Source organism: Melitaea cinxia, chromosome 12 (genome assembly GCF_905220565.1).
Source record: "Melitaea cinxia chromosome 12, ilMelCinx1.1, whole genome shotgun sequence".
NCBI classification, from domain to species: Eukaryota; Metazoa; Arthropoda; class Insecta; order Lepidoptera; family Nymphalidae; genus Melitaea; species Melitaea cinxia.
The window spans coordinates 16342038-16369647 of record NC_059405.1 but is presented as its reverse complement, the minus strand read 5'-3'; the positions used below and the strand labels follow the sequence as shown (position 1 = coordinate 16369647).

General features: G+C 35.9%; 1 protein-coding gene across 1 annotated transcript in view; it reads right to left on the bottom strand.

Annotated features, from left to right (window-relative positions):
* Positions 1–27610, bottom strand: part of LOC123658293 (protein Aster-B-like) — a 56594-nt gene that overhangs the window by 7393 nt on the left and 21591 nt on the right. The window contains exons 5-13 of the mRNA XM_045593730.1: positions 26093–26249; positions 25258–25415; positions 23465–23617; positions 18549–18632; positions 13134–13209; positions 3457–3562; positions 2898–3057; positions 2057–2164; positions 1429–1618 (exon numbers count right to left, since the gene is read on the bottom strand). Coding sequence (XP_045449686.1) covers positions 1429–1618; positions 2057–2164; positions 2898–3057; positions 3457–3562; positions 13134–13209; positions 18549–18632; positions 23465–23617; positions 25258–25415; positions 26093–26249 — 1192 coding nt within the window. The remainder of the gene's footprint in view (positions 1–1428; positions 1619–2056; positions 2165–2897; positions 3058–3456; positions 3563–13133; positions 13210–18548; positions 18633–23464; positions 23618–25257; positions 25416–26092; positions 26250–27610) is intronic.

Genomic DNA, 27610 nt, shown 5'->3' with positions numbered 1-27610 from the left:
TTGAAAATAGCATCAGCTCATCATCAGCTCAACCTATTGCAGTCCACTGCTGGATATAGGCCTTCCCAATTTCGCGCCAGACATCCTGGTTTTCCGACTACACATCCAGCCTACACCAGCAATCTTACGTAGATCGTCGGTCCAACGGGCCGGAAGACGTCCCACAGTGCTTTTACCAAGACGCGGTGTAGTGTGTAAGTAAATGTTATATAGATATTATATGTAGTAGCAGCGTTAGAGTGCCTTAATAAGTACTTATATAATAATGTGTAACGTTTGAGAGGAGGACAGTAATAAATCAGATTAGAATAGATCCAGTCGTTTTCATATCTCCGATGACATAACCTTACAGCGGTCTCCACTCCAGGACCCGTATGCTCCAACGGCCATCGGTCCTGCGACACAGATGACCAGCCCACTGCCACTTCAACTTGCTAATTCTGCGGGCTATGTCGGCTACTTTCGTTCTCTCGCGGATAGTCTCATTTCTAATCATATTTTTGAAAGAAACCCCAAGCAATCAATTATGGACCAGTCCCTTTGTCAGTGTCCACGTCTCGACTCCGTATTTTAACATAAGCAGGACGCATTGCTCGAAGACTTTTGTCTTCAAGCATTGCGGAATCTTCGAAGTGAAGACTCGACGAAGCTTGCCAAACGCCGCCCAGCCCAATCGAATCCTCCTATCGGCCTCCTTCTCGAAGTTGTTGCGGACTAGTTGGATAATATGGCCTAGGTAAATATACTCCTGAACAACTTCGAGAAGGGTACCATCGACCGATACCGGTCTCGGTATGACTCGGTTGTTAAACATAACTTTCGTTTTGTCCAAGTTCATACAGAGACCGACACGCTGGGAGGGCTCGTTTAGGCCGGCCAGCATTTGGCCTAACTCATCCAACGTCTCCGCAAAGATGACAATATCGTCGGCAAAACGAAGGTGAGTGATGAATTCACCGTTGACGTTGATGCCTCGTTCCCCCAATCCAAGTTCTTAAAGACATCCTCCAGCGCAGTGGTAAACAGTTTCGGTGATATTACATCTCCCTGTTTTACCCCACGCCGGAGGGAAATAGGTCTTGTTCTTTGGTCCTGGACATGAACGGTCATCAATTTGCCAATAAAACCAATTTTAATTTTTATGTTTGATTATTGATAGATATGTAGTTCAAATTACTTACAATTACATACATATATTTTGAAACATTACGTCACATTATTTTTGACCCCTTTCCATCCCTCCACACAGTGTCACACCCCTCTTAAAATGTAACGTAATTTATGGATGATCACTAATTGCACACCAAAATCAAAAAACTAGCCGTTAAACGTCGGAATAACGCTACATTTTTGGTACTTACTGCAACCGGAACGTCTCCGACATTCACAACGCTAACTGCGCCTTTAGTATCGCGCAGTCGGACCCACCTTTGACTAGGGGCCACATGCTCTTCTTGTAGTGAACGTGGCCGTACAGCGCCAGCGCGGTGCCGTCCCCCCGCCGCTCGAGGCAGTAGTGCGCCTGGACGCTGAAGTAGTCGGCGTACGGGATGCCGGCGTTCTCGCTGGTGCAGTTGATGGAGTACACAGCGCCTGGCCGGCTGCATTTGTTCATCACCTACCGCGAGTAATAGATGAAATAACGCGCCATTCACTACTCGACTACTGGGTGATACAGTGGGGTACCGCTAGGTGTTTTTTAGTCAAATATCGTTTTTGAACATTTCATTGTGATTCCCATTGAATATTTGGCAATATGTAGCTGTAACGATCAAAAACTAAAGGTGACTCGAAAGGACATATTTATTCATCACCCGCAGCGATCACTCAGTGTAGGTAACGTGCCATCTTTCAAAACACGTTGTATGGGGCTCAACAACAAAGAAAAAGTATTTTTTTATAATAATAACAAGCACGATAGAATATCATGTCATACTATAGTTTTATGAACATAGATGCAGTTAAATGTTCTTCTTCTTCTTCAGGTTAAAATGGCTTTCAACAGTGCCGAACAATATGCCAGTTAAATGTTAATAAATGATGTAATAAGTCAAACCTGCGTCTCAGTGACGTGTACTTCTTTGGGTCCCATGGGTCCAGACGTCAAGCTCAGTGTGTAGTTTACTTGTCGACATTTGAGGCCATTCTGTGGTTGCCATGGAGCCTTGAAAAATATTCATCATTATTAGAAACGCTAATCTTATTATACTGATTTAAACAAATAATTGATAAGGAATATTGTTGGAAAGGAAAAGTATTATTTTTGGGAGATTATGGATCACGAGCAGGTCGCAGGAACGTTTTTATTTTTGTTTCATAAGGGTTTTTCAAATTTTTCCTAAATTCTTTTTGCTCTATTTCAACACAGAGGAAAAGGAAATTTGATCTTTTAAAATGCAATCAATCATTTTTGCCCATACTAACAGTATGCCTTAAAAAAACATCAATTAAATTTTATTCTTTTTAAAAAAATTACAGTGTATAACGTTGTAGATAATCCGATAAAAGGTACAGAATTCATTATTTTATTAAATTCACAAGTTTCAGATAAGGAATTTCGATTCTAATGGCCGAAGTTATATATTTTTTTCTAATTAAGATACTGTCTGTATATACAATTGAAAACAGTCTCTTACATTATTATATATTTATTTCATTATCATACGATTATAACATCATTACATTTTACACTAACGCGATATTAAAACATTTTTTTTTTTACATTTAACTTGAGGGCAATCTTTAATTGCCCTTTTAATAAATAACAGTTTTTTTTAGAGTTACGAATCGCTGGTACCTTCACTTTTAACTATAATTAAATCATTAAAAACATACGAGTATGTAATTTTACCGTGTAAAATGACGTTAGTTAAAAATTTGAATGAAATCAAACAAACCTGCACGTAGTCGGTGGTGCCCCTGGCCGCCAGAAGTTCCAGATTGAACTTGGAGTTAGTGAAGATCATGGTGAAGAGCTGGTCGATGTTAAAGGGAAACTCCTCCTGGAGAAGCAGCTTCCCCTCGTGTGCCACCGTGCACTTCTCATCTTCGCCTTTGCTAGGAATTTTTAGAGTTCTCTATTACACCAATAAAGGAACGTTTCGTATAATTTTTTTTTATTTCATAAGATTAGGGCAGCTCATAAGCGTACCGCCCACCGGATATCGTAGCCTATGGACGCCTGCAACACTAATTGCAAACGCGTTTCCAGCCCTAAACTTTTACCCTCCACAGGAGCTCTGAGCACCTTACTCACCACAGGAACACAACAGTGCTTGAGACCAGTATTATTTAGCACTTCTGTTGTTTATGGTCTTCAAGGTCGAGGAACTTTCCCAGTTAGGCTGTTCCGAATTTCAAGCAGGGCATTTCCCGCTGTGCCCTACGCCAATGCTACGACTGGATTGATATTAAAGCTGTTAGTGTCTGGTGTAAAGTAAAATAAGTGCTACCAACTTGTTGTGCTTATCTGGTTCGCTGTCGCTAGTGTCTGACATGTCCGTCGGCAGAGTGTCGCCGGCCTCTTCCTCTCTATCACGAAACTCTGTGTCACCGTTTGTCACTAGAAAAAATATATTTAATATTTTCATACTACGTCTACAATACACTGATTCAGAATTTGAAAACTTTACTGGTTGACTTAAGACAGGGATGTCAACGATACGGACGCCGTGGACCGTTTGCATTTTACATTGTATAATATATAATTTTCAACTACCGTTTACTATATAATAAAATAAATAAAATGTTATGTAGCTCAGTACATTTTTTTTATTTGAATCTGGCCCGCCTATATGATTACTAAATTTAATATATGGCCGAATGCAAAATTGAGTTTGACACCCCTGACTTAAGAGGTAATATCGAACTAACACAACAAAAATTTTAATACCAATATGATGTCTGATAGCGTTCTATTTACAAATAACTAATTAAAATTTGTATAGTATTTAAGATAAAGACAAATATAGTTTCTTTCTTAAGCACTAAGGCAAACTTATTTACTGAATTGAGGTGCTAAGATTCTCAGACGTACAGTTGCCAAAATTGTCAAATAAAATAATTGTGTTTGCTCGCAAACGAAAAAAAAACCGACTTCATTTACATCGACGAGTAATACAACGTAGATCGACGAAAAAATAGTCAAGTAACTACGCGTTATCAAAGATTACTCAAAAAGTAGTTATCAGATCTCAATAAAATTTATATGTGACCACATGATAAACATCAGCTTTCGATTAAATCAAAAATTATCAAAATCGGTATACCCAGTAAAAAGTTATTGCGGATTTTCGAGAGTTTCCCTCGATTTCTCTGGGATCCCATCATCAGATCCTGGTTTCCTTATCATGGTACCAAACTAGGGATATCCTCTTTCCAACAAAAAAAGAATTATCAAAATCGGTACATCTAGTAGAAAGTTATGCGGTATAATACAACGTAGGTCGACGAAAAAAGCGTCAAGTAAAAACGCATTATTAGATATAACTCGAAAAGTAGTTGTTAGATTTCAAATAAATTTAAATGGAACCAATTGACACACACTACCTTTCGATTAAAACAAAATTTGTCGAAATCGGTCCACCCGGTCAAGTTCTGATGTAACATACATAAAAAAGAAAAAAAAAAAAACAGTCGAATTGAGAACCTCCTCCTTTTTTGGAAGTCGGTTAACAAATTCGTTTTAAGGACTTTTACTTTGTCTACATTAGCACAGATATGCACTGAATGCGCGTTTATTAATAAAGCTCAAATAACTAAATAATTATCCGCCAACCCGTATTGGAGCAGCGTGGTGGATTAAGCTGTGATCCTCATCGTACATGGGCAAAGAGTCCAGCAGTGGGATATTACGGCTGAGGCGAGCGAACTAAATCATTGTATCAGAGTGAAAATAATTGTAACTTGTAAGTCATTTGTACTTCCTTTTAAAGATGATATAGAAATGACTTTAAAAATACCATATTATTACAAAAAAGTAATTTAATAATTAATAATGATGTAACGTTGTGCTGGAACGTTACTCTAATAAATAAGATCTTGTAGTAAAAGTTAAGTTTTTTTCACTTTATTTTTATCATGCTTCTACTTGTGGCGCCATCTATCGGCATGTTTCAACACTTCGTGACTATTGGTGTTTCATATCGGCGTTTTTCTCTAACGGACTTGATAGATGCCGCTGATGTTTTTTGGTAATTATTGATCTTTCTTTAATAAAATCAATTTAATTGTAATTAGAAATTCTAAATTTAATATTCCTGTCTACTCCTTAAATTATAAAATAATTTAATATCTAAATTTAAACTTAATAATTTATAAAAATACAGACTATGCTTAACGCATAGACTTTTGCTTGTCATTATTCCCTTGCTCGCGTGTCTTTGCTTCTCTTTTTCTTTGCACTTCGTTGCCGCCGAACCTCGAGACCTAACCTCGACCCTAACTCGGCTTAAATCCCGCTGGGGTGAGTTCTCATGATATCTATTATAATTACATATTGCTGGTGTTCTTAACTTAACGAGAAAATTGTAATTATTTATTATTTTGCTAATTGTGACACTGGTTTCTGAATTGTTCTTTTCCTGACTCGGAACTTTCTTCGTTCCAGGATTTTTACTTTAAGATTTATATCTTTAATTATACTTTGCTACAAATCGAGTCACTGCCCTCGATTAATAACGGGCTGTCTGATTACCGGCATTTACACCGGTGGAGATCTCCGCCGGTCATCGGACGAAGACGGAACTGAAGACCATCATCACCGGGAATTAGTCAGGCCAGTGTCCTTCCATATTACTTCTAAGGTACGTTGTCGCGGCGTGGGCCAGCTAAGGAAATAAAGGCTGAAAATCAGGTGCCTAACGCGCCTGATTCCGAACCTACCCCCTGTTTTCTGACCGCGTGCTATTAAAATTTATAACTTAAAAAAATAGTTTATTATTCTATTTCAACGACTACTCAATCTACAAAGCGCGGCCCCACGTTGGGCGCCACTGCCAACACTAATACTACAACAACCTGGCTACAATAACAAATACAAACAACACACACACACACACACACAAGAAACAAGTAAAAAAATATTATTAGATATGTCAAAACAATAACAGAATAATAACAGTATTCAACCTAATAGTCAATGAAACAAATTATGAAAGAAAACTGAATACAACTTACGAGTAGATACTAGAGTAGTTATTGTTTTACTTGGCACCGACTTCAAAATTATAAAATATTTATTTAATCATTTCTGATTAACTAAATCAAAATACGAATTACTTTGTACTAAGTAAATTTATTTTTCACTTTTTAGTTTCCTGTTTGAAGTCGGTTTTTTTTTTGTTAAAAATTATTTTATGATATAAATCGATCGATCCAGCAGTTTGAAGACTGTTAACTATTTTACAAATTAATGTAAGGTACCTATATAAGATTTTAGATTAACATGGTTACTAATATTACTAAAACTATTCGTAAACGGGATATTTACCATGTTTTTTGCGACTGTCTTGTTCAAGAGACTGAAATTTGCGGGTAGGTTTTGACGACTTTAGCAATGTCCACACCGAACTACCTCTTTTCTCATATCGAGGGGTCCTACGTATAAGGGTCAATGTAACAATTTAAGCATTTTCACTTTTTGTTTTAAATGCTTTCTTTTACACTAGTTAATAGTTAATATAAGTTGCGCTTAAAAAAATACACATTTATAGATGCAAATACTATTTTTTATTTAGCAATTGGTAATGTAAATAATAGTAGCTCGATTGAGGAACTAGGTTATAAAAACTACGAAAATAAATGCACCGAGCTTTATAAGTATTTCATTCTTTTACAGTATTATCGTATGTTAATAACTGATATTTACGTAATGCATAGTTGATTATTGTACATATAATTAAAAAAAAATCCTGTATTCTGGATAAAAGGGCCTTTGGCCATTATACTAGTTTTATTTTAAAAAAAACACACACACACACACATTCTTCATTCTTTTTTTGTTGGAAAGGATATATCCCTACTGTGGTACCATGATAAGGAAACCAGGATCTGATGATGGGATCCCAGAGAAATCGAGGGAAACTCTCGAAAATCCGCATAACTTTTTACTGGGTGTACCAATTTTGATGATTTTTAATTTTTTGACCACATGATTAACATCGAAAGTCGATGTTAATCATGTGGTCACATTTAAATTTCACATTTAAACATACTTTATTTGAAAAGGGACATACACAAAATGAAGGTGGTTCCATACATGCCACCATTGAGAAAGCTTCAAGACAAGAATATTTATACACCATCTGAGTGGAGTACACTAATAAGATGGGCTAAAACAAAAGGATCGCCTTATAATATTATAGGTGTAGCTCAAAACATGGCTTTTGACTTTGAAAAGATGCAAGCGTTTGTTTTGACGGGACTTAAAATTCAGAAAGTCAAAATGTGCCTTGGTCTAAAATCAAACAAGTTCGTGTCAGTAAACATGAACCATAGGTACATCCTGTTTTACAAATTGGATATATCTGAAGATGCTTTGGAAAACCGCATTGACATTTCTAATGTTTCTGTTAGGACAAGACGACAAATTGCTGACAGATCGGAAATACCTTTAAAATTATGTTATAATAGTTATTACCAATCCATCCATCAAAAAAAAAAAGGATTTAATTGATTTATGTCGAAAAAATATTATTCCACCAGTTTATCATATTACGTATTACGAACACTTGGTCGTATCTAATGATAATTCAATGATTATTACAAGTGATAATGATTACAACGAGTGATTTTGTTTTGTTTTTTGATGTTTATTTTTTGTTAATCTTTTTGTTGATTTTTATTTTATTATTTTTTCCTCTTAGATCGTGTACTAAGAATCTCTAATTATGTTTAATAAGTTTTGATTTTACGAAACAGTATAATTTGTTATTTCTTTTAATATTATTTTACTTAACTTTAATTATCAGCTTAGTTTGACGTATCTATAATAAAAAAAAAAAATTATAATCATCATAAGTTTGTTGACATCCGACGTGATTTTGGGAGGGTCTTAACATTAAGTATTGATTATTTAATAGTCATTCCCTTAAAAAACTTCGATAATTCCATAGGAAAAAATAATAAAGAAGTCTAATGGTTTTATTTGTTTCTATTTTTGTATGACCAAATAAGATAACGTATAAATGTCAATGTGAAATATGTCATAAAATAATTATATTATTATCATTTATTTATGCAATTTATTTATTTTTAATATTTTTTTATAAATATGAATACGTTCAAAATTTTAAAATACACGTTCTTTTAAACGACGCCGCGTTAGCGCAACGGTCACAGCCATGGATTGTACCTGTTGCGCTGGCGGTTGCGGGTTAGATCTCCGCACATGACAAATATTTGTATTAGCCACACAGGTGTTTGCCGTGGTCTGGGTGTATGTGCAGTCCTTGTGGGTCTCCCCACCGTGCCTCGGAGAGCACGTTAAGCCGTCGGTCCCGGTTGTTATCATGCACACCTGATAGCGATCGTTACTCATAGTAGGGAATAGATCCGACAACCCGCATTGGAGCAGCGTGGAGGCCTATGCCCAGTTGTGGGATAAAACAGGCTGAAGCGTTCTTTCAAAATTAGTTTTTGCCGAGTAGATCGTCTAAAATGAACTCATTGGCCTTTTTACTGTTATTTTTTCAATATAATCAAAATGAAAAGTCGTGTATATAGGTATTTATTACATTAACTAAAAAACCAATAATATATAATCAATCTAGCTAGAAAAATGAATATTAGGTGTCATAGTGACTATGCAAAATTTCAATAACATAACTTGAAGCAGTTAAAAATTATATCAAATTGAATCTTTGAGTATTGAAAAGTTGTCAATTTTCACATTGGCCCTATACGTAGGACCCGTCGATATACCGAGCAAAAAAAATGGTAAATATTCCGTTTATAAATAGTTTTAGTAATGTAAAGTATTTTCTGCATAAAATAAAATTGTGGTTAGAGTTTTTTTTATTTATTATAATTCAATAGTTATTCATTACGCGGTTCCCGTGCAAGCCGTATCACTTAAACTTAAAAAAAAACGTACTTAAGGGAGTTTTTAGGTATGTCTAATAAGAAATCGATTCAGAAAATTAAAGAGCAAATTAACTTTTATTTAAAATTGTGAAAATATTTCCGGTATTAAAACTGGAAAGCGTGGAGATTTTTTTTAATAATAATTCAATAGTTAGGTATTTACCTTCGTCAGCGACCTCAATACCGTCAACGAACTCGCCGGGCCAAAGTTCTTCAAGCGTCGTATCGACAACTACAAAATCATCCTCATCCCTACACGAAACCTCCTCACCACCCATATAAACAGACTGTACCACCCGATTTAACATTGTGAATACAAAAACATCCCACATTATTCAAAACTATGATATTAACAATAACGATGATGTTAAAATTATTTACTGTTCTCTATTATTATTATTTTTTTAACAATATTGTCAAAATTATTTTAAGTTTTGCTATAAAAATTTTGAAACAGATTTAAAAAAAAATTATTTGAACATCGTACGCACTTCGCGTGTAAGATAAAATGCCGTATAACCGGCTTAACACTTTTTATTTATAGTAAATTTTCATTCAGTTAATGCTTCCTTATAAACAATAATATCAAACTAAACATTAAATAAATAGCTGTGTAGGCTTAGAAACAAAACACGATTGTTCTTTATCATACCGGCGAAACAATTTTATTATTTTACAAAACTATGAAAGAGTTCTTGTTAGGCGATAACTTATCTCGTTTTAAATAGCAAGAAATTAAATGAGCACTTGGGACTTCCCCGTTGTAAGCAATGTATACAGTTTAAGACACCGTTATTTTGAATCAGGGCTTGACAACGATAACGTTACCTCTGACGTCAGTAAATAAAGACGTTTTTGCCGACACCTCTTAGACGTTGCCGGTCCGTGCATAAATCATGCAACTCGACGCGCGGTTATCGCGTTATCAAGCCCTGTTTTGAATATAAACAAAATTAATACTGTTTGTGAGAATTTTGTAGCTGTCACTATTGCGTCAAAGCGCCGTCAAAATATTAGATTGTATTTGACAACATTTTAATGCTTGTATTTCCTGTCTTTATTTACATCATGAAATTTAGTATTAAATGATGCAAATATTTTTTTTACTACGAGCAACAGTATACAGTTTTACCTTTGTAACGATTAAGGGGAATCCCAGTACTTTTTTTTTGAGTTACCAGTACACCAAAATTTATTATTTACTAATATCATTATGTTTTTTACATATCAATATGTAGTGTAGAATATATTATAGTATAAATATAATATAAATAAATAGTTTTTATAGCGTGTTTTATGGGGGTAGTTTTGTTTTATTTTAAGATAAAAAATAAGCGTACCGTCCGATTGTGAGCGGATGCAGCCTATAGACACCTGCAACACTAGGAGCAAGGCAAACGCGTTGCTGGCCTTAACCCTAAACCTAACCTAACCCCCAATAGGAGCTCTGGCTTACCTTATACACCACAGGAACGCAACACTACTTGAGTGCAGTATTATGTAGCTGTGATCTGTGTGATTGAGGTACTTTCCTAGTTGAACTACTCCAAATTTCGAGCAAGACATTTCCTGTTGTACCCTATCTCAAGTCTTAGTGAGACTCTGATAGGTGAATGTGTACCTGGACATGTTCTAATTAGGTTCATGATGGGAATAACTGTCTCTATGCAGGGTTGTGTGTTATGTCAAAACTGTAAGTAAAAGGCAGTAACAATTTTTCACTGATTTTGTATAAAAATATCACGTATTTATAATTATAAAATATATCATTCATTCCTAGTTTTTAGTAAAATTTTTTTTATAACTATTATCTATATATAAATAAAAATGAATGTTGCTAAGCGCATAACGCGAGAATAGCTCGATCAATTCGGCTAATTTTTTTTTTTTTGTTCCTTAAGGCTCACCGAAGCTTTCAAAACAAACAAAAAAATACTATTAACTTTTGATAGAACGAAGTCTGTCCGGCCATGTAATAATGCACATTTACTTGGCTATTTTTTCGTCTACAACGCTTCAGCCTGTAATATACCACTACTGGGCATAGGCCTTATTCTCCATGTAGGATCCACCACACTGCTCCAATGCGGGTTGGCGGATATATTCCCTACTATGAGTAACGATCGCTATCAGATGTACATGATAACAACCGGGACCAACGGCTTAACGTGCTCTCCGAGGCACGGTGGGGAGACCCACAAGGACTGCACAACCACCCAGACCACGACAAACACCTGTAAGGCCAATACAAATGTTTGTCATGTGCGGGGATCGAACCCGCAACCGCCAGCGCAACAGGTACAATCCATGGCTGTGACCGTTGCGCCAACGCGGCGTCTTACTTACGTTACGTCTACTTACGTTTTATTACTTGCCAATGTAATTGAAGTCAGTTTTTTTTTCGTTTACGAGCAAACACAATTAGTATTATACTGGATGTAGATAAAACTACTTTATTAATAATTGTGTTTGCAGGCAAAAGAAGAAAAACCGCCTTCAATTATATCGACAAGTAATACAACGTAGGTAGAGAAAAAAATTGTTGAGTAAATACGCATTATCAAAGATTACTTCAAAAGTTGTAATCAGGTCTCGATGAAATTTAAATGTGACCACATGATGATAAACATCGGCTTTTGATTAAATTAAAAATCATCAAAATCGGTACACTCAGTAAAAAGTTATGCGGCTTTTCGAGAGTTTCTCTCGATTTCTGTGGGATCCCATCATCAGATCCTGGTTTCGTTATCATGATACCAAACTAGGGATATCTCCTTTCCAAGAATTATCAAAATCGGTTCATAAATGACGGAGTTATCCCCGAACATACACACACACACACACACACACACACACACACATATATATATATATATATGTGTGTGTGTGTGTGATATCATGATACCAAACTAGGGATATCTCCTTTCCAAGAATTATCAAAATCGGTTCATAAATGACGGAGTTATCCCCGAACATACACACACACACACACACACACACACACACACACATATATATATATGTGTGTGTATATAAGGCCGAATTGAGTAACCTCCTCCTTTTTTTGAAGTCGGTTAAAAAGTGTGACCAGTTCTAACGTGAATATTCTGATATAATAGACCCTAAATTTTCCCTTCAATTTCTTAACATTTACCACCTGTTTTTACTTGAATTAACTATTCAGCAATTTTGTAAAGTAATAATAAGCAAATAGCAATACACTTTATTGTACACCAAAACAGAAATAATACATATCATATTGATTCCAACAAAGTATCACAAGGTACAAAGGGCGGTTTTATCGCCGAAAAGCGATCTCTTCCAGGCAACTCAGGGGCAGAGGACATGGTATTGTGTAGGTGTACAAATTGAAACATAAACGTGTTAATATATTTACTTAAACACATATGCATATAAGTACATACATACGTACACACATACATACATACATACATACATATATGTAATTTTGAACATAAGAAAGTACTGTTAGTGGTTTAAAAATGTCTACTTAATTAGGATTCCGTACCCAAAGGGTGCTCGACGGGACCATATTAACGTAACTCCGCTGTCTGTGTCTGTTACGGGACTGTAATGTACTGTTTTGAACAGATACAGGTAGATATTTTCTTTTATTTTTATAAAAGTTTTAATTTGTTCATTAAAATAAGGTACAATTTATATTTGGTATTTAATTTTATTATGGAGTTCACTGTATTACGACAAATCCGGAGTATGTCGAATTCGGAACATGACGAATACGGAACAAACGATTTTAAATAGTTTAGTTAGGGGCCCGAGGGCCCCTAACTAAACTATTTAAAATCGTTACTACTAACTTGATATTTTGTCCCAGGGCCTTTGGTTAGCTAGCCACGCCACTGGACATATGTTTGACGGGAACTTGGGGAGGCTTATGTCCAGTAGTGGACTGTGATAGGCTGAAGTAATAACGATGATGTGGTAGTGTAGTGTGGTAGTGTAGTGTAGTAGTGTAGTGTGGTAGTGTAGTGTAGTAATGTAGTGTGGTAATGTAGTGTGGTACTCACAGGGTGGCGTGTCGGCCGCTCCCCTCCCCGTGCCGCTCCCCACTCCACCCACCTCCATCGACGAGTCGACAGCTTCCTGTACACAAAGTTCATATTATTATATTAGCTGTTAGCGGTCCTCTATAAAATAAATGACGGCATGTGACTAGGGGAATTATTTTCATTTTTTTTTTGTACTTGATGCTTCTTTTTTTTTTTCATGACGATAAAAGGTCATTCTCACATACTTAGAAGCCTATTTATTATTTATTATACATATATTTCAAAATTATAGTTACAAAATAAAAAAAATTCGAAGGATTCGAGCTGTTGTGACGTAATTCGTTACAGGATCACTGAAAGTGTTACTTAGTTGGACAATGGGGTCCTTTCCCCCCAATTTCAAAATTTTGCGTTATGTATTTCATCATGAAGTCAATATTTAGATACCTCAACATTAAATATACTATGCTCGTTTGTTGGCAACACTGACGCACATGTCTATGTTAGCTAGTTTAAAACTGACAGACAGTGCGTAAGCGTGGTTGCCGGAGCTTTTTTGGTTGCAATGACATCGCTACGGTTGTCTGTACAATGCGTTTATTAAATGTAACAAGGATAATATTTTTTATATACTAGGAGAACATTTGTACACAAAGACGAAAACGAGACATAAAAAAAAAAAAACGAGTGTGCTTTAAACCACACGACTGAAGTTAAGCTTACGAAACGTAACTCTCTCTTTCTATCTTCACTAACTTATATATCTCTCTCTCAACTTCCGTTCGCATCACCCGATCACACTTTTCGTAACGCTTTCGTCACACATTCACCAGCTTCAGCACGGCTGTTTCAACTAACTTTATTAACAAAATATAAGACCACCAAGCCTTTGAATTTATAGGAACTCACATCACAAGCCATAATATAAGAATTTGACACTGAATCCAAAAAAAAAAAAAAATTCGTTGACAATGGAAATTATTTCAGATAACTGCAACCGATTTTGCGTATCTGCCGCCAGAAAGTTAACAAGTCTCAAGTTCCTTGCGTATTTAACAAGTAACTAATTAGTGATTAGTGAACGTGTGTCAGTTCGGACGTTTAGTTTATTATCTTTAATATCATTGAGGTGAAGTCTATGTTTGAACGCGCTAATACTAGGAATTACATCTCAAAAAGCCTTGAAGGACATTGAGGGAGATTTAAGATTCATTACGCCACGCTTTGTGTGATGCAGTAATCTTACTTGACAACTTGGTATAATATTCCGTACACTTGCCTTACGCACCGGCGGTCTCGGATTCGATTCCTATATTTGCTTCTGATTTAGGTGTACGTGTAATCTTTTTTTTTTTTTTTTATGTCACTCGGTCGGCAAACAAGCGTACGGCTCACCTGATGGTAAGCGATTACCGTAGCTTATAGACACCTGCAACACCAGAAGCATCGCAAGCGCGTTGCCGACCCAATCCCCAATCCCCCCAGGAGCTCTGGTCACCTTACTCACCAACAGGAACACAATACTGCTTGAAAACAGTATTATTTTGCTGTGATCTTCTGTAAGGTCGAGGTAATACCCCAGTCGGGCTGCTCCATATTTTGAGCAGGAAATTCCTGCTGTGCCCTACCTCAGTTAATCTGGGGTCCTTGTTTTTCATAGAAGGGAAATTGGGGCAGCTTGGTGGATTTTTTTTTTATATCATGATAGGCTTGCGTTTGACCACTATTTCACCTGATGATAAGTGAAAATGCGGTCTAAGATGGAGCACGCTTACCTACAAGTAACCAAGGTTAGGTTAGGAAGGTTATAATTTTCTGGAAACACAGACGCTGGTAGAGCTGGGCTTAAGGGATTGACATCTCAGATGTGCCTGATATGACATGGATGCATGGGACCGGTTATACAAAGAATTGTTTAAGAAAACCGATCACACTCATAGCTCGTGAGCTTTACACATAATTATATTTAGGAGTACTGGACAGATAGTATAGACACTCCCTTGGGTTATGGTATTGGTATTCGCATGTATAATAAAATCCCACAAAAATTTTTGCAAATGATTCAACATATATTTTAAGTGTTTCTTAAAAAGAAATTAATAAATAAAGCATATTATTCCGTGGAGGATTACATGATAAAGATGTGTTGATTTAATGATGCTGTAATTCATGCAAGATATTACTAATTTTGTACAAAAACACAGTTAATATATTACTTTCAAAAGAGTAACTGCGGGGCTTCTCGCTGATTCTTCTCTGAAGAACCTAAATTCCGAATCGGTGGTAGCTTCACTTTTATTTTGTAATTAATGAATTTTTTCTTTAAAATATTAACTGCGTCTTTTCTTGCCGATTCTCCTCTGTTTTTACATTCCGTATCGGCGGTAGTTTAACTTGTAACTATGATTAACTTTTGAATAGATTAGATACTGGAATGTTCCATGGTACAGTCGCGCGCCCAACTTCTAATGAGGTCATAATACTATTTAGGGTCATAAGTCACATCTGATTGTATAGTAAAATTAAAAAAAAAATAGTTACTGTTCAGTTCACATTTATAAAAAAAAAAAAAAAAAACAAATATAAAAGTATCCTAAGTTACTCCTTATTACACCAGCTATCTGCCAGTGAAATTCCCGTCAAAATCGGTCCAATCGTTTTCGAGATTAGACAAAAATAGTAAAAAATGTTATTTTGGTATATGTACCTTGTAAACATCCATATGCATTTAGTAAAAAGCGGCTATTTTATTATTACAAACGGAAACTTCGATATTATTTAATTGTATAGATAGGGTTGCGATGGGACTGCCATGTACATACTTAAGTATAAAAGTCCCTAAATAAAATAAAGAAAAAAAAAACTAACTCCACTTTTACCTTTAATTTTGTAATGAATTATTTGTTGAATTGAATTATTTGTTATTGCAATTTTCTGTATATTATTTTGAAGTGCAATAAAGTATATAACAATGAATTATTTAAAAGTTGAAAGTACTTATAATATTAATTTGTAAAATAAATATTAAAAATTGCTCTTGAAGCGTACTCGAATAAAGTAATTGTTGATTTTGATCGTTATATGATTATGAAAGTCCATTTTTCTAATTGCACGATACTTTACCCATGACCCAAATATCCATTGATTTTAATCATGTCACTGTTATAGTAAACAGGAGTGTGATTTAGACCACACGAATGAATGAAAACTTCTTAAGCTCCATCTAACTTACACCCCTCTCTCAACTTCCGTTCGCCTCGCCCGATCACACGAGCGTAAGGAAGTTTAACTTCGAAAACATATTTACCTTTAAATTACTCTTCTTTGTAAAGATCTGTCTCAAAGTACTTCTATTGAAACCACCATTATTCACAGTTGAATGTTTAGAATTCATTTTCCCACCAAAACATATACACACAGATTCAATAATTTCTCAAAGACAAACTTTGTACACGAATATTTTTTGTATTAAAAAAAAAAAAAAAACACCGAAAGCAAAAGAAGATATGTCACATGTCGTTCGTGTGTCAGCCTTTGTAGCCAGTAATCTGCAGTTATCGAAGATACGAGGTATCAATGCTTTTATCAACATATCCGACGCAAATCAAACACAGCCGGAGGCGTTAACTGTTAAAACATTAGGTTTTTTTCTGATTAATGATACAACTGCTAGGTATGAGCTTAACGGCTTTCCAAATTCAAAAGTTGAATTCAAAATTTTCATCAAACAGGTGAATATTTTAATTTACTGTAATTTTTGAAGTTATATGTACTTTTCTACCCACACCCTGTAGTTAGCTAGTCAACGAAGAAGTTAGCAACGTGAAGTTAGCTAGCCAATGAAGTATAACTTCTTACGTGCGTAGTCGGTCAAGAAAGTGGTGTACCAGTTTTGATTTAGTTTCCTGATCATCGACAAATTACAACAAGGTTCGTTATTAAAAGATATTACTGAAAGAGACGTGTAATAATGACGTAACCTTAATTGATAAGTATTCATACGTCATTATTATACATGACATTTTAAACTCTATTAGATATAAACAATATCGTTATCAATAATCAGATAAAGACGGTAATAGCCCGTTGGCGCAGTTTGTAGTGACCCTGCTGTCTGCTCCGGGGGTTGTGTGTTCTATTCCCACCCGGAGTCTGGGTGTAATGTATGTATTGATTTATATATTTATATATGTGTTATTTATAAGTATGTTTATCAAAACAAAAAAATATATGTAGCTATACCAGTCGGCTGTTACCTATAACACAAGCATTAAGTTGCTTACTTTAGGAACAGACGAACGTGTGTGTATTATGTAGATATTTATTTATAAAAATAGAAGTTGTCAGATCGATCAGCAAGCGAAACTAATCTTTATCACCTATGAATCTGCAAGCGGCATTCACCCTCAGAGTGGTACACCACTTTCTTGGACGACGGTACATAAGTACACACACATTTTTTAGCCGTGTCAGTGCATATAAATATATAATAAGTTAAAAGGATTTTTATTTACACTTTCATAAACACTCAAAGCTAATGTCGATTAGGAATAATAATAATAAATAATAAATATCATAATTATAACATACACAAACGGTCGTCTGTTCCTATGGTAAGCAACTGAATGCTTGTGTTATAGGGTAACAGCCGACTGTTATAACTATATATATATATATTTATAAATATACATAGAAATAATACATATATAAATACAAATATTACACCCAGACTCAGGCGGGAATCGAACCCGCCACCCGCGGCACAGAAAGCAGGGCCAATACAAACTGCGCCAACGGGCTAGTCCAAATTTAACTGAACTACTAACTCACATAGTTGACTACAATGGCGATACTAGTAACGAACTAAACCATAAAATATGAAATATCTATAAGAATAGTTTAGACATCAAACTCATTTTACGGTACATAATTAAAAATTGTATGTATGTAACAATAAATTTACACACACAGAATTTACTACCAACTGGAGAAAATTGCTATAGAAAACTTCCAACAAAAAAACTTATGGGTTCCACGCTCTAATAACATTATCTAAATACCTATTAGCAATACCCGTGCGAATAATTCGCACTAAATAATTTTAATAATGAAATTAATTTACAAAACCAACGGCAATAATAAATATTTTAGTTATTGATGCCGGTAGAGCAAGCAGTTATCTATAAAATGATATATAATTTATGTGAAATAATGGCGGGGTTTTATTCTAAAAAGGGAGACAAACAACCTTAGTGTGTTAATATATATCATAAAAGACACAAAATGGAAGATAATGAAATCACTTGGAAGTATAATATTTAAAAATATCATTAGTAAAGATGCAAACAAACAATTTATATGTTCCTCTATTTCCTATTCAAATATTATCTTAAGAATATTGGATAAAGTTTCTGAAGATATATTTTTTTTTACCTCAGGAACGTCTAGTGCCGCGATGGCGTCAGGTACGTCTTCGTCAGAATCGAACCCAAGCTCCTCACCGTAGCACGTGTGTACCTGCCAAAAAGGAACACAACCTTTACTTTCGATGGCGTTTATTTGAAGAAGAAAAAAAAACGTAAAAATATATTTTACATATTATCCCTTATTCGTACAGTATCTTTATATTCCTCTCTTCTTACATTTCTAATCGGAAACTCCACAGATAATGTTACAAAATATATTAGTATTAGCTGACCCCGCAAACGTTGTTTTGCCATATATGTTATTATCCCCTTACCCTCCCCCCCTCTATAACTTAGGGGTATGAAAAATAGATGTTGGCCGATTCTCAGACCTACCCGATATGCCTACAAAATTTCATAAAAATCGGTCCAGCCGTTTCGGAGGAGTATTGTAACTAATATTGTGACACGAGAATTTTATATATAAGATAATACTTTGTTTTGATACAAAATTGGTAATATCTTTCACGACATACAACGGTCGAAGTTGGTTATGACTCTAAATCAGAAATTATACCAAAGTTATGATTATTTCCAAGAGTATATTCAGACTAATATTGAATAACATTCATGAGACCAATAAAACTGTCGAAAACCGTTATTTATGGGTCACATTGTCTTATACGATATATTGTTTATCATAAAACTGAATAAGCTTAGAATGTCGCAAGTTCATCATTACAGCCTATACAGTCCACTGGTGGACATAGGCCTCCACAAGTATACGCCAAAAATAACGTGAACTCATGTGTTTTGCCCATAGTCACCACGCTGGGCAGGCGGGTTGGTGACCGCAGTACTGGCTTTGTCGCACCGAAGACGCTGCTGCCCGTCTTCGGCCTGTGTATTTCAAAGCCAGTAGTTGGATGGTTATCCCGCCATCGGTCGGCTTCTTAAGTTCCAAGATGGTTGTGGAACCTTGTTATCCCTTAGTCGCCTCTTACGACACCCACGAGAAGAGAGGGGGTGGCTAAATTCTTTAGTGCCGTAGCCACACAGCACTGTGAATGTCGCAAGTTATATTTAAATAATTGTTCAAGTTATTTTTTAAGAGATAAATAATTGAGAGGACGCATTGGCGTAATGGTCACAGCACTGGTTTGTGGCTGTTGCGGGTTCGATCCCCGCAAGTGACAAGCATTTGTATTTACCATGCAGATGTTTGCTGTGGTCTGGGTGTTTAAGCAGTCCTTGTGGGTCTCCCCGCCGTGCCTCGGAGAGCACGTTAAGCTATCAATCCCGATTGTTATCATGTACACCTGATAGCGATCGTTACTCAATAGTAAGGAATATATCCGCCAACCCGCAGTGGAATCGTGTGGTAGATTACACTCCGATCCTCATGGAGAAAGAAGCCTATGCTCAGCAAAGGGATATTACAGCCCAAATTGTATATAAAAAAACCAGGTGTCGCTTTACTAAGCGCATCACATCAAAATGATTAGAACAATCTTACCTAATTCCTCAACTTAGTAACACAAATCAATAATAAACTATTATATAATTAATCAACGAGATGAAGAGACAAGTGTCCCGCGGGGCGCAGCATCCCATACTGATCAGTATGCCGGCCTTGATCCCAAACACTGAGTACCGACAGATCGCCCATCAACTAGAAAAATTTACTTTTCGCAACTTATTTCTTTACTTTATATTCCATTAAATTTCAAGATGATCCAACAATTTTTTGAAGCTGATGAATGCGTGACGGGAGCGTTACGAAAAGTGTGATCGGGCGAGGCGAACGGAAGTGAAGGCGGAAATATAAGTTAGATAGAGCCAAAGAAGTTTTACTTCAGTCGTGTGGTCTAAAGCACACTCGTTTTTTTTTTGATTAAGATATTATGTGCTGTGTGGCATTAAAGGATATAGTGCTCTCTTTCCGTGGGTGTCGTAAGAGGGATAAGGGATAACACAGTTCCACTACCACCTTGAAACTTATAAAGCCAACAATGGCGGGATAACCATCCAACTGCTGGCTTTGAAATACACAGGCCGAAGACGGGCAGCAGCGTCTTCGGCGCGACAAAGCCAGTACTGCGGTCACCAACCCGCCTGCCCAGCGTGGTGACTATGGGCAACACACATGAATTCACGCCATTTTTGGCGCGAACCTGTGGAAGCCTATGTCCAGGAGTGGACTGCAATAGGCTGTAGTGATGATGATGATGATGAGTGATAAGATATTATAGATGGCGATATGTCATATACATATAGACACAAATATATAACAAAAAAAAAACAGTTAATATTTTGCAATAAACGATATTGACGCAAAAAAAAAATTGTTGGTGAATCGATGTCAAAATAATATAAAACAGTGATCTTAAAAGAAATGTTAATTCAGTTCTTTGGATAAATGACTTCCAACGACGAGCCATAGTCAAGAATTGAGAAGATACTGGCTGGCGCTGGACATTAATTGGAGCGGTCGAGGTAACATCCTAAATTGAAGACCGCAGGTAAAAGGGAGGTTAAAGAGGAAACGGTCTAGATTGGTTTTGGTATATTGTTCAAATCTAGTGCAAAGTTCTTCTTATACTGTGTCGTGGCAGCAGAAGGTAGGATACGTATCATTTCTACATCAATCATTATTCATTCATTCATTTGGACTAGCTCCATAAAGAGTCATGTCTAAAAGTAAATTTATGATTGTATATCATTTAACCGAGGTAGGACACAGCAGGAAATTTCCTGTTCAAAATGCCCAAAATGCTGAAAGCAGCTCGACTGGGGAAGTATCTCATAGTACGACCTTACAGAAGATCACAGCTAAATAATACTCCTATCGAGCAGCTCGTGAGGGGAATTGGGGGTAGGGTCTGCAACACGCTTGCGATGCTTCTCGTATTGCAGACGTCTATAAGCTACGCTAATTACTAACCATAAAGTGACCGAGTTTGCCATCCTAGTTATATATTTAAAAAAAATATCCAACGCCATCTACCGAGAACTCGAGTGTAACAAATTTATTTTTACTCACAATGAAGTAGGTACATAAAAACTTTTCAACAATAAATAACATCGGATACCACATCAAATTCCCTTCTAACTTTCGCGTCGCATGTCGTTTGACGGATTTTGAATTTCTAATGCGGTTAGAGTTAAAAACAACTCGCTCTGGATCCGAACCGATACATGCGCATACTATATACATACATTACTGAAACACTCGCGAAACATTCCACACTGCCTTAATACTACTGACTAGAGAACTCATTTGTCTTAAGTCAAGTCAAGACGCCATATTCTAACTTGGGAAACGTAAATTTGGGCTGACACATAACAATTGAAAAACATTAATAAAAAAATAAAAAACGAGTGTGCTTTAGACCACACGACTGAAGTAAAACAAAAGTTGTAAAAGTAAAAGTTGGGTTGTCTGGAAGAAATGGCTAAATAGCCATAAGTCCGCCCATAGTACTTCACAGTCTGTAAATATTTTTTTAATGTGTTTATTGTTTAAAATGTAGTTGTGGTGTACAATAAAGTATAAATAAATAAATAAATAAAACTTCTTCAGATCCATTTAACTTATATCTCCCTCTCAACTTCCGGTCGTCTCCCGATCACACTTTTTTTAACGCTCTCGTCACGCATCCACCAAATTACTCACGAAATAAAGCGTTTTAAAATTATGTATTATTTAGTATTAAAAAGAAATCAATAGATAAAGATGTGTGGACTTAGTGACGCTGTATTTCATGCAAGATATTACCAATTTTGTATTAAAAAACAGTTTATTTTTTTAAAAGAGTAACTGCGGAGTTTCTTGCTGATTCTTCTTTGCAGAATCTACATTTCCGAACCGGTGGTAACTGCCCTTTTAACGATAATTAAAATATTAATTTGTAAGGTGACGGTTAGATGGTGCTTTTGAAACCTATTTGAACGAAGTTATTTTTGTTTTTAATTTTATAATATGTATTTTGTTATTAAAACGCAAACGTGTTTAACTTTAGATGTTTGGTTACGTAGACACTAATAGAGGAAACAACTAGGAATGGAATAATGATAAAATCTTCGATATCTTCACTGTCTTTTTATTAATTATTAAACAATAATAAAATCAAAAACAATGTTAACGTAGCAGAAAATATAATAGAATGAATAGATTGTGAATATAAATTCATCTATCAAAAAATATTTTTATAAAAATATAAAAACATGAAATGAGGTTTTATTATTATTCCCTTAGAAAAAGTTTGTATATGTGTTGATATCCCACAGTTTATTACACGTTACGCTAATAATTTAAAATATAAAAATTAAACGAGATCAACTATTCAAAACAACGGCGTTACTATCTAACCATCAAAATGTCACAGAGCTAGTCTGGTTGGAAATTTTTGTTGGTATTACAAAAAAAATGTTAACTAGAATATTATTTTAAACTCAGAGTTAGATCAAAGAACGATACACCTTACTACTACTGACTTCAAGGTTAAACCACTTAGCATCAAGGTCAAATCAATAAAAATGAAAAAATAATCTGTCTTATTCATGGAGTTAATTGTCATAAGGGGTCGTCCATTCCAATCTAATTATGTGATGTTCTATTAGCAACTTTTTAATCCCACCACTTTTAGTGATATGTGGTGAGGTTTCAAACACAATACACAAAAATTAGCCAATACACAGAAATTTTCAGAATATAATCCTTAAATACATAATCTGATTGAATTTTGAAAAATTAATCGTGATATAAATGTCCAGGACATCAAAGTTGCTGGATGATTTTGTTTTGTATTAGAAGTTGCACGTTCAACAAAAAATTCATACACGTGATTTTTGTCAACCCCATTTTTGTTGTACGTCGTTTCCTCCGATCAATGTTTGCCCAAATTTTCCAACTAAAACAATACATTAGTTCGAGTGACGTACCCACTGCCAGATCTCCTGGCTGGAGATGGGCTGGTCCATGAGCGCGTTCTGCCAGATGCGGAACAGCATCAGGTAGGCCTTGTCGCGGCCCGAGAACGACGTCAGGAAGTTCTTCTCCGACTCCGTGCATACTAGGATCGCGTTCGGTATCACCTGAGGGTACAAACATCACATATAAACCTATAATATGTGCTTGTCTCTTGTTTGGCAGAATTTTTTGGTTTATAATCGTTGCTTCAATTCATATAATTAGCCCGTTCCACACCGTTTCCGACATGTGGTTGGAATCGAACCCACAACTCCCAGAACAATAAGCAGGGCTACTTCAATTTTGCCAACGGGCTAGACAAAAGTAATTTTTATTTATTTATTCATTATCTATATGTATACTAGCTGACCCCGCAAACGTTGTTTTGCCATATATGTTATTAACCCCCTTAACCCCCCCTCTATAACTTCGGGGTATGAAAAATAGATATTGTTCGATTCTCAGACCTACCCAATATGCACAAAAAATTTCATGAGAATCGGTCAAGCCGTTTCGGAGGAGTTTAACTACAAACACCGCGACACGAGAATTTTATATATTAGATGTATTATTTATTTGGTATTATAGAACAAAAAATGTAGCTATATCAGTCAGTTGTAAACTATAACAAGCATTAAGTTGCTTACCGTAGAAACAGACGACCGTGTGTGTATGTTACAAGATATTTATTAATTAAAGTACTGATACGCAAATTCTTTCCTTTGTTTTACTTATGATAATTATCTATAATAATACTACTATGTATACTATGGACACGGCGTCTTTATGTCTATGAAATAAAGGTTGACATCTGTGAATACGGCAGCCACTGCACCTGTGTGAGCGCAACGGCAATATGTTTATACGCAAGCGACAAAGACAAAAGATGAAATTCTTCGTGCTCCGCGTCCGTACTATAAAATTGATATCGCATACTAAACTCTTATTACTTACTTTTGATACCATCAAATCTCTAAGGGCCGGTTTTTTGATCCGTAGTCAAGTTATTACCTTTTAGATAAATTAACTATTGTTAACCTTCTAACCAGTTGTTAAGTAGCTTTTACGTTTTTCAATGTTCTTTTTACTATAGTCAATTTTAACCATTTGTTAATTTATTGCCAGTAGAAGATTTCTTTTAATAAATATTTCGGAATTATTTCGTGGGTAATTTTATTCTATATGGCAGCACTGACTAAATTTGATAAAACGAAACGCGCTTTTTGACAATTAGTGTCATGTCAAAGCTTCAGATACAAAATAAATTTAATAACACGCTAAGCTTAGTCTGCAAATAAATAAAATTACCAATAAATAAAATTTACCAAGGGATAACTTTTACTAAGGGCCTGTTTCACAGTTGTGGATAGCTCTATTTGTCGGATGACGTCCAACAGATAAAATTTTTTGATGTATTATTCTTTTTCAATATCGGATTCAACTGTATTTACGAGATATTTCTATCCGCAAAAATGAATCAAAGATCTCTAGTTTATTAATTGAAGTGAAGCGGGTCCTAATGTCCTATTCTACCACCTGCTGTTAAAGTTTAATCGTAACTTATTTGCAGGATAAACTATTCAGAACTGGTAAAACAGTCCCTAATTGTAACTTCTCTACTGTCCAAATGTATACATCGATTTTATGTGCACGTTATTACAACTATGATTGATTTTCTAATCTTTCCTACTCGACTCTTTCTCTTACGTAACCAACATAGTTATTCTCAAATTTTCTCCCACTCTCTTATGTCCCGAATACTTACCAGTGCAGTTTTCTCCTTAGTAATAGCAGTAACGTCCTTCCATCGTAACGTAAGGCTAGTTTCCCAGCCAAAAATGCTAGCGTAGAAGCAGAGATAGCTCTGAGACGCATACAGCCTCCCGTGGACGAGGATATCTCGCTGGATGGCACACGAGTAGTCTGCGAGAAGTAAGGGCGAACTAATTAATGTAATTTCTAAGTAAAAGTCGCCAAACAAGCGTACGGCTCACCTGATGGTAAGCGATTACCGTAGCTTATGAAGTCTGAAACACCAGAAGAATCGCAAGCGCGTAACTGACCCTACCCCCAATATCCCTCAGGAGCTCTGGTCACCTTACTCACCAACAGGAACACAATACTGCTTGAAAACAGTATTATTTAGCTGTGATCTTCTGTAGGTCGAGGTACTACCCCAGTCGGGCTGCTCCATATTTTGAGCAGGAAATTCTTGCTGTGCCCTACCTCAGTTAAAGGTTGTACCTTCTGTAAGGTTGATTCCCAAGATTTTGATAAGAATATTTCTTGCTGTGCCTTACCTCAGTTAAAATAATCTCGACCGTATTGTTTGCGATTTAATTTCATTATTAAGGACTTTAAGAATTGCTTGGATATATATTGTAAGCTGTTAAAAAATTAATTTATAAATTACTGCTGACAGTTTAAGAAATAGGTCTAGGAATATAATGACTTTGAATTTACGACATTATAATATGAGGCGTTTGAATTTTTTATTTCATTCGAAGGATCGGAGCTTAATCCACCACGCTGCCCTGCTGGGGGTTAGCGGTTACGATAAATAAATAAGACACGATAATATTAAGAGATATCGCACCTACCGACTATGAGGCGCTCCTCATCGGGCAAATCCTTGAAGAGCCTCTTGAAGTCCTCACATTTGCTCTTGTATGTTGGGTACAGCGAGTTGTACCAGCTCTTCTTTTTGGCTCGGACCGTTCCTCCGTCCAAGCGAGACCCGGAGTTCGAGGACTGTATCTGATCAACGTCAAAAATAGCTTTATTCAAATAGGCTTCGAAAGCACATTTAAATCGTAATTTTACAAATTAAAATATTAATTACTGTTAAAAGGGTAAGCTATCGCCGATTCGGAATGTAGTATCTACAGAGAAGAATCGGCAAGAAACTCCGTAGTTACTCTTTATAATTGTGTTTGCTCGCAAACGAAATAAAACCGACTTCAATTACATCGACAAGTAATACAACGTAAGTAGACGAAAACGACGCCGCGTTGGCGTAACGGTTACAGCCATAGATTGTACCTGTTGCGCTGGCGGTTGCGGGTTCGATCCCCGCACATGACAAACATTTGTATTGGCCATACAGGTGTTTGCCGTGGTCTGGGTGTTTGTGCAGTCCTTGTGGGTCTCCCCACCGTGCCTCGGAGAGCACGTTAAGCTGTCGGTCCCGGTTGTTATCATGTACACCTGATAGCGATCGTTACTCATAGTAGCGAATATATCTGCCAAGCCGATTGGAGCAGCGTGGTGGATTAAGCTTTGATCCTTCTTCTACACGGGGAAAGAGGCCTATGCCCAGTAGTGGGATATTACAGGCTGAAGCGAAGCAGACGAAAAAAATGAACAAACGCACTAGTCGTCATTACGATTTACCAGGGTTTCCCTCGATTTGTCTGTGATTCCATCATCAGATCCTGGTTTCCTTATCATGATACCACACTTGGGATACCTCCTTTCTAACAAAAAAAGAATTATCAAAATCGGTTCATAAACGAAGAAGTGTCCCCGAACATACATAAAAAAGTATATAAACTGTGTTTTAGTACAAAATTTGTAATATCTTGTATGAAATACAGCGCCACTAAGTCCACACTCTTTATCATCTATGTAATCTTGAATAAATAAAAGTTATAAGTATTTAGTAGCCATTAATTATATACCTACAAAATGTTGACGTAAAGTTGATATCGGCGCTCAATATCTGTAGTAGATTGAAATTGGATGAAGTGAAAAAGCGACACATCCTCATAAGTTACAAGACAGAATAGAGAGGATTTATCACAGAATTATATTCAAGGGTAGAGAGTAATTATTCCAATGAGCGTTGATAGAAGAAAAAAGGAAACTGAAGTTATTTTTATATGGTGCGGTACCGGAAAAGTGGAATTAAGAAAAGTTAGAATTAACGATATTAGGAGGTCTTACAAACAAAATTCAATTTTAGTGATTTCGGCAAAAAGTGGAACATTCACAGACTACAGTTAGATGCCGGAAAAATGACGCAAAACGTTTGCACATACCAAACTAGCTTATAAACATACCATTGTATAGTTCAATTTAATGGTTACTTATATGAGCCATTACAGTCCAAACACAGG